General features: G+C 38.5%; 1 protein-coding gene across 2 annotated transcripts in view; it reads left to right on the top strand.

The window, feature by feature from the left end:
* Nucleotides 1-8,938, top strand: part of PLCD3 (phospholipase C delta 3) — a 70,048-nt gene that overhangs the window by 54,631 nt on the left and 6,479 nt on the right. For both annotated transcript variants that reach the window (XM_032235441.1, XM_032235442.1), the window contains 5 exons: nucleotides 30-189; nucleotides 3,597-3,713; nucleotides 5,853-6,031; nucleotides 7,168-7,303; nucleotides 8,238-8,387. In XM_032235441.1, coding sequence (XP_032091332.1) covers nucleotides 30-189; nucleotides 3,597-3,713; nucleotides 5,853-6,031; nucleotides 7,168-7,303; nucleotides 8,238-8,387 — 742 coding nt within the window. The remainder of the gene's footprint in view (nucleotides 1-29; nucleotides 190-3,596; nucleotides 3,714-5,852; nucleotides 6,032-7,167; nucleotides 7,304-8,237; nucleotides 8,388-8,938) is intronic.

An 8,938-nucleotide genomic window follows, 5' to 3' on the forward strand; every position in this document is an offset into this window, starting at 1 on the left:
TGCACATGGCACTTCTTCCTTACCCCCAGGCAAAGGATGTAGTGCAGATTTCGCGAGAACTCTCTGATGTGGTTGTATATTGCCGGGCTGTTCCATTCCAAAGCCTGTCTGATGCCCTGCTCCACCAGAAACCTACAGAGATGTCATCATTCAGTGAGCGGAAAGCCAGGAAGCTGATCAAAGATTCAGGTATGGGAAATTAAGTTTTTTGGGATACCAAGGACATTATGATGTGTGGCTTGCTTTGTGACTCAGTCTGGCTCAGTTGGCTGCGTAAAGTACATTTTAGTCTTTTAAGGGTACAGTCAGAAGTGGTATTCAGCCAGTTCTCTCTGGTTTGGGCGAACCAGTAGTGGCGGCTGTGGGAGAATCCGCCCCTCACCCCCGCCCCAACATAATGCATGAGCACTGTGCATGTGCAAAAGGTGGTGCGCATGCACAGATGAGGTGCGTGCAAGCGTAGCAAGCGTGCACATTCACTCACATTTGCCCTGTAGGGAGGGTAAGTGAATCCCATCACTGGGTACAGCATAACCCTGAATATTCTTGATTGTGATAAAAGTAGTGACAATGTTAGTTCTGTTCATACATGACACTAATTTTTAACCCCAAAGGTGCTTTTTCAAAAGGCAACTGGACTTTCGTTGTTTTTCCTTGAATATGTTTTGCTTCTCATCCAGAAGTTTCTTGAATAAGAAGCGAAACATTCTGAAGGAAAAACAAAGTCCAGTTGCCTTTTGAAAAAGCACCTTTGGGACAATCATGATCTGGATGACTGAGAATCTCCATAGAATAATTTTTAATGTGGTTAATTTTTTCAGATATAGCATGAAATGGGAAACTACTTATGATAGCTTTGTATAGTGTCATAGGCTATTATATCTTGTTCATCATATCAGAGTTCTTTGGGGGAAAAAATCTTACAATAACATGAGCTGTGAACCAGTCTTAAAAGTAGTGGTTAAGAGTATAGCTAATATACATCTTCTGTAATACACACACAAACACACACATACTTTCGTAAAAGCTGTAGGAAGTATGTTAACTTATTGCAAACGTCTTGATCTCTAGGTAGCCAGGTTTTAGAGAATGAAAAGGAATACCAGAATATAATCTGCAATATTGTAACCTGCAATAAAATATTCCCAGTGCCCAAACACATTATATCTGGCAGAACATGGATATGCTAGTCAAGGAGGACCAAACGGATTGATTTATTCATAGCCTTATTTTCTAGCCAGTCATAGTTGAGGTTGGCATACAAATAGTCCTCATTAAACCTCCACTTATTCAGCAACCACTTGGAGTTGTTTTTTTAATTTATTATTTGATTGATTTTAAAATAGGGACAAAAGAAATGAAAAAAGAACAAAACATATATATATATATATATATATATATATATATATATATATATATATATATATATATATATATATATATATATATAAACAAAGCAAAAGAAGTAAAAAAGCAAAGTATAAAGATGCAGTTATTATTGAAATACATGTACATTTCTGATATACATTATATAACTATCCTTTTTATAACCTGCTGTGTTTTGTACAAATGAGCCCCATATTTCATTATATTTGTATGCACTTGTAGACAATCTGCTCATAGGTGGCAAGTGCAATCAAGTCCTTAACTTTCTGATGTTTCAATATTGGTATTTTGTCCATAGTAAGGGCATAGAGAATCCATTTGTGTTGTCCAGTTGTCAAATTCTAAGTATTCAGTATGTAATTCAGAAGAATATTATTGCCTGAAAATCTTAGCTTTTGTCACACAGTTACATTTACATAGTTCACTACTTTCCTCCCAAAGCTTAGTAAGTAAAGGACTTACTAAGAAACATATGTTTTAAAGAAACATTATTCTTACTACATCTTCAATAAAATGCTGGCCTAGGCAGTCTGTTTCTATACAGATGTAAAGGAGTTTAAGTATTGTTTGTTGTTGTTGTATAAATTACAGTTTAAAGTCTATTGACAGTGGTGGTATGGAAGTTAAAACTCAATGTTTATGTAGAAACCTGTAATTCTTTATTCCAGTCATTTCTTAGCATATAAATATCAAAATGATTTCTTGATGTCCAATATCTATAGAAATTAATATACATGGTTTTTTTTAGTTTTAAAGGATTTAAAGGATTTGCTCTAGTAACTTGGGTATTTCAGAAGATGAGAATATTACTGATCTAAACAACATTGTTAGAAAATGTTGTAACTGTAAATATTTCCATTGGACTAAAAGTGTGGAGGCCTGCCAAACTTCAAAGCGAAGAGTGTTTGGTGGGGCAGGGGCTGCCACAGAAGAGAAAGGCTTCATAGTTCCCATCAGACTTTTAGGACATATTTAAAGGAAGATATTCAGAAAGGAGTGGTAGATGTTAGGAGAGCTATATATTTTGGTGTTCACATACCTAGATATTTAATGGATTTGGTACAAATACAGAATTAATATTTCTTAGATCAGGGGTGTAAAATGAACGGCTGAATCAGGCCCACAGGGTGCTTAGGTCTAGCCTGTGGGGCTGCCCTGGAAAAAGCAAAGGGCCGGCCTGCAGTGCTTCTGCCAATAAAAAAAAGGAACTCCATTTTTGGCAGGAAGGCCTCTTGTAGCCCTCTGCCAGCTAAAACAGAGCTCTGGGGGGCTGCACACAGTCTCCCTAAGCTCCTTTTCACTGCCGGAGGGCTGTAGGAGGCCATCCTGTCCAAAAACAGGGTCCTGAGGGCTGTGAATCCCCCCCAAGCTTCATTTTTGGTGGCAAAGGGTCTGAGCCCCCCCCAGCCTTTCCCCCCGACCTCCCCACTCCCAAGGTCAAACACAATCCTGATGCAGCCCTCAATGAAATCGAATTTGACATCCCTGCCTTAGATACTTGTTAAGTATTAATATTTCTTAAATGGATGGCTATTTTTCACCTATTTTGATCTATAGGCATCGGTTCTGAGTTGCACCAGTTGAGAGAATAATTTACTATTTTGCTAAATGTATCAGTCTTTTGCATCAGTACCGAGATAGCAGTACGAGGCTTACAAATTAAAAAAAAAAAAGAATGTCATCTGCAATAAAACCAATTTGTGTACAGCAATCATTTGAACCATACACATATGATTCCAAAGGAAAAGTTACTTGCAATGGGTTTTTGTAATTGCAACTGATATGTCTCTGTGGACATGCGATCTTGATATGGGCACTTGGCAACTAGCACTCAGTTAAAATGTTCTGTGGCTATGAAATTGGTATTTGCTACCTTTGTTGCTGGCTTCCAAGAAGCAAAGTCATTGGGGAAGCCAACAGCAGGTAACTAATGATGATCACGTGACCATGGAATGCCGTGACCATGTGGGATTTGCTTAACAACTGCAACTGGGAATGCTGGAACTGCCGTCATAAGTTGTCATGGTCATGTGACAGCTCACCTTTTGACTGTGTTGGTTAGCAACAGAATTCCTGGTCCCAATTATCATTGATAAGTGAGGTGTATCTATACTACTCCATCACTGTCAGGTGCATAAAAATCAGCAACAGGACCACTGTCTCTTTCCTTCTTTTTGATCTAAACCTGGAAGCTTCTTTCCTTTCTGCAGGAAACTATTTTGTCCGATACAACACCCGTTACCTCAGCCGTATCTACCCACTGGGTCTGAAGATGAACTCCTCCAACTACAACCCTCAGGAGATGTGGAATGTCGGCTGCCAGATTGGTAAGAACAAAGAGGAGTAATCCATGCCATGCACTTCTTTCCTAGTCCCTTTTTCTCCCACAGTTGCTCTCTCTGTTGGACTTGCTTTGATTTCACAAGTGAATCATAGATTGGAGGAGTATTACCCACAACCCCAAAATCTGGGTAGGAGAGATGGGTACTTCCCAGTAACTTGGAATTTTTAAACCTAACAGTAGTCATCCTTGTTTTATCCTGAAAAACTAAAGTGGCTTTGGAGAGAAGCAGGAAGTTGAGGATGAGCAGTCCGGAGAGAGCTCAGTCTATGACTGAGTGGCAGCTTACTCAGATTACAAAGGCAGACCAGATTTCTGTTTTTGTGGAACTCTGTTCTCCTTGTGTTAACTAATCCCTTTGGCTCCGTGGCAGCAGCACTGCAGAGTAGCAAAGATCAAGCCTGGAACCACATTATCTAGCAACCTATGAGAATGTCACGGATCACTTGGTGTATCTGGCATTGTTTAGATCTTTTCATGTTATTGTTTATTTGCTGGAAGAAGTTATCTTATGTAAAGAAAGAACATGGTCCATTGAGCCAAATAGGATGGACGATGATTGTCAGCTTGAGGTCACAGAGTTAAAGAAACTGACTCTGAGACTATTTGGATTTTAAGTAGATGCTCTGCTGTTGAGCTGTACACCTTTCCCAGAGGTTTTTAAATAATGTGCAAAGCCAAAGTATTACCCTGTTTCCCTGAAATAAGCCATCCCCTGAAAATAAGCCCGTTCTGAAAATATTGCAACACAGCAGCAGCCATGAGGTGACCACACTTGCCGCCTCCTGCACCTCTAAAATAATGAGAACCCCCTGAAAATAAGGCCAAGCACTTATTTTGGGGGGTGTCAAAAGAAACTAAAACCCTGTCTTATTTTTGGGGAAACACAGTAAAATGTTTTGTTCTATAGTACTTTCTTTCAGCAGCTTAGATATATTTTGAATTAAATGTAACATGTATTTCTTAGAGCAAATTAATAATCACAAATGAAGACAAATATGTGTCCCAGGATTAATAATAGCAATAGCACTTAGACATATACCGCTTCACAGTGCTTTACAACCCTCTCTTAGCGGTTTACAGAGTCATCATATTGGCACCCAACAATCAGGGTCCTCATTTTACCAATCTTGGAAGGATGGAAGGCTGAGTCAACCTTGAGCCAGTGAGACCCAAACTGCCAAACTGCTGACAGCTGGTGATCAGAAGTAGCCTGCAGTACTGCATTCTAACCACTGGGCCACAGCGCCTCAGTAATAATGCATTAACAGGAGGGAGTATACTGACCAGACATCCTTGCCTTTATACTTCGCAGATCTGCTCCTATTTTATTCCCCATTATTATTTATTTATTTACTTAGAAAAATTTATTTGCTGCCTATCTCATCATGAGGCTATTATAGGAGGTAATTTACAGTAATAAAAAAGAAGTGAATGAAAGGAGTGTAAACAGAAGTAAAACAATAGAACTCAGAAAATAAACAATGAAAAGGGAACACAAGAATACGCCAGTATGATAACCAAAATGTTGGATGGACGGAAATAGGGAGCAAGGGTAGGAGATGAGGTCTGTCATCAATCCAGCAGGCACCTCCAAATGTGGAACTCCCACATTTCATCCCCAGGCCCCACCAGAAGAGCCACATCTTCAGGCACTTGCAGAAGGATAGGAGGGTGGGTGCAGATTTTATCTTAGAGGGTAAGATGTTCCAGAGAGTGGGCACTGCAGCAGAGAAGGTTCTTCTTCTGGAACTTGACAAGAATTTTTTGACTGATGGGATCCAAAATAGACCCTATATGTTGGCATGAGTAGGATAGGCTTGTCCTAGTGGTTCATCAGGTTGTCTGGAATTATGCCATTAATAGCTCTAAAGGTCATAACCAATACTTTGAGCTGCACTTTGAAGCAGACCAATAGCCAATGAAGTTCGTAGAGGTGTAATATGGGCCATGCTAGGCACCCCAAAGGCTGCTCTCTCCCTGCCACATTTTGCACCAGCTGTCTGTACTGCTGAAGTTCTTTTTGAATGTGCCGGTAGATACAAAGTTTTATAAAACTGCACCATGAAAATATTCCAGTTTCATGATCTGTTTAATCACTTTCCTTTCTATGGTCTTATTTTAGTGGCACTGAATTTCCAGACACCGGGTTCTGAGATGGATTTGAATGATGGGCGCTTTTTGGTGAATGGTCGCTGTGGCTATGTGCTGAAACCTGCTTTCTTATGCAATAACCACAGTAATTTTGACCCCAAGGTTCCCATTCATAGGAGTAGGCAGCACCCTATTGCCCTCACCATCAAGGTATGATAGAATGAAGGATACCCAAATGTTCTTTGAATTGCTTGCTATATGCATTTAGGTGCTTATAAATGGAAAGTAGATGGAACAGTAGACTAACAAGAAACATTATTGCATAAATCCTATTGCTTGGCTTTAATGTCATGACCATAATTAAATGTACTATTTCCTGGTTCTACAGAAACTGAAACACACATACCTTTAATATAAAGGACTTTTGTTTAAGAGTCAAGCATAAAAGGGCTTCCAGAAACCTTTTACTTATAACAATCATTCTCTACTTTATTATGATTTTGAATTAGTACATAGACCTGCCTTTAGGAGCCTAAAGCAGCATGTGTGGATCTTTACTTCCCTCATTGTATCTCATAACTCTGTACGGTAGTTTGGTTGAAAGATATTTAAAATGTTGAGTTTTTTCTTCTCCCCAAAGAAAAGAACTTTGCTAAAAGAGAAAAGACCGAATAGCTAAACAATAGTTGTTTTTTTTTAAAAAAAAATACCCCTAAGAACTGCTAGTATCCTGGGTTTCTAACTCTTAGGCTGCAGTTATTTCAAACTAGTTTGACCAATATCCACTGAAATCTCAAGTGCTGGAAAAAGGATTAAATAAGTTTTACTGTAGTTGGTGTCAGACTTCAATGTTTCTGATGGAATATATGTTATTATGCAATCCAGATTCATATATTAAATCATGGAAAATAGTTTTGCATCATTTTCAGAGACTGCAGTTTTCTACTTTTCTTGGAAGATATTAAACCCCGAATAAAGAATTTTAATTTGATGATAGCAGTGAACAAATAGCCCTGAATTAGAACATAGGTTCAAAAGAGGACGAGGCTTCTGTACTTTCATTAGCTGTATTGATGCAGGCATTGTGGCAGATATGTAGTTTTGCAAGGGACCCTTCTGCCAAAATTCTCTTTTCTACTGAACAATTATAAGTGTAGGAGCCCTCTCCCTTTTCTGCTTGTTTGCATTTGGTCATTTTAACCAATTAAATCAATGGAAATTAATTCTGATTTTAGGATTGTACCAATTAATATATTCAGCCAATTTTGTGTACATTGTTTGTTGGTTTTTAAGAGTAGCAAAAGAATGCAGAAATGATTATTATGATTCCCCCCCCCTCCTTTCAGGTGATTACGGCTCAGCAACTTCCCAAACTAAATAAAGAGAAGAGTTCCTCTATTGTTGATCCTTTTGTACGGATTGAGATTCATGGAATTCCTGCAGACTGCTGCAAGAAACAAACTGAATACCGGTTAAATAATGGTGAGACAAAGCCTAGGAATTAAAGCAATAAGGAAAAGCAAGGGTGGAGAATTATTGGCTCTACTGGATCCACCCAGCATGATGAATAGTCATGAATTGTGCATATTTAGTTCATCAGCATTTGATGGACCATGATATCCTTCCCCCTCCTATTGAACCAGAGGAGAAACAGAGCCAGAGTTTGAAGAAAATCCCAGGATTAGTTCTTAATATTTCCACATAAAAAGAAAACATGAGTAGCAAGTCTAAAGAAATCCTCTGGACATGCTTTTTGCTTTCGACCTTTATCAGTGAAACAACTTAACAACCACAGGGTCGCTATAAGAAGTTAGTTTGCTTTCCTCCTATTCTCCCTGCTCTGAAAATCCTGGGTTATCTTCACGAAAAGTTTTGTGCTGACCTAACATGCAAAGCACTTCTCCTATGCAGGAAGACCTAAAGCCATTTCCAAATTTTTAGTGAGTTGACATTATGATAGTATTATGAGGACATACTCCCAGCAAGAAGTGGAGCAAGCTTCGTGTTGCGATAACAAAATTGTGTGGGTCTTTCAGCTTCTTGGTTCATCCTTTTCCTTTCAACAGAATTGGGAAGAGGTTATTGCAGGTGAATGTTTAGCCAGGTGTAGGATAAAGCAACATCTTGTATCCACCCAATGCAGTAGTTACATTTATTTAAATGACATTATCTGTTGAATGCAAGCATTTTGTCAAAAACAAATTGTATGCGAACTTGAAAATTTATAAACAAGACTATGAAGTGGAGAAAAATGTCAAATTCAAAATTCTGAAAAAAAAATAACTCTGAAAATTTGTTAGAGTTAAAGCACTTCTTAGTCAGTATAGGACTGTAGGTTATACTGGAATCTGGCTTTAACAAACGATCTCCACACTATTTCTCTTGAAATTCTACTTCTTGGATTTTCCCTCTGCAGGATTCAACCCATGTTGGAATGAGACATTGATGTTTCAGATACAAGTTCCAGACCTGGCACTGGTGCGCTTTGTAGTAGAGGATTATGATACAACTTCCTCCAATGACTTTGTGGGACAATTTACATTGCCATTGCCCAGCATTAGGGAAGGTGAGTGTTTTTCTTCCAGAATCAAGAAAGCTTGAGTAGGGTGTTGTGCACTCTCTAGAAGAGCCTGATGGTAAACCGCCTAGAAGTTGCAGAAATTCTAAATAATTTTAGATTAGTTGGTTTTATGTCTGATTTAGTGGACTTTAGATCTGTTGAACTGATCTACAACGATAAAGTACCAGCCCTAATGGGCTCTACATAGACGTTTGCCTGTAGAACAAGTTCCTTAAGTGAATTTAAACAATGGTACAAAGCCAGATGCTTCAAAGAAATTTTCAATATTAAACCATTCCAACAATTATATTTCAGACATTTTAGGATCAGAGGCTGCAGAATTTGCAAATTGCTACATTTGGTATGACTCCCAGACACATCAGATTGCAGATTTATTTCGATTATTCTGTGATTTAAATTCTCAGAACTGGCTATGAGCTACATGATGATAAAATAATGAGTTTATATAACAGAAAAGGTCACGTAGAAGAAATATATGCTATTTAGTGAGCACCATAGACCCATTCTCAGAGATCTTCCTGTAACTTTCTCTTCAG

The sequence above is a fragment of the Thamnophis elegans genome, chromosome Z (assembly GCF_009769535.1).
Source record: "Thamnophis elegans isolate rThaEle1 chromosome Z, rThaEle1.pri, whole genome shotgun sequence".
NCBI lineage: Eukaryota > Metazoa > Chordata > Lepidosauria > Squamata > Colubridae > Thamnophis > Thamnophis elegans.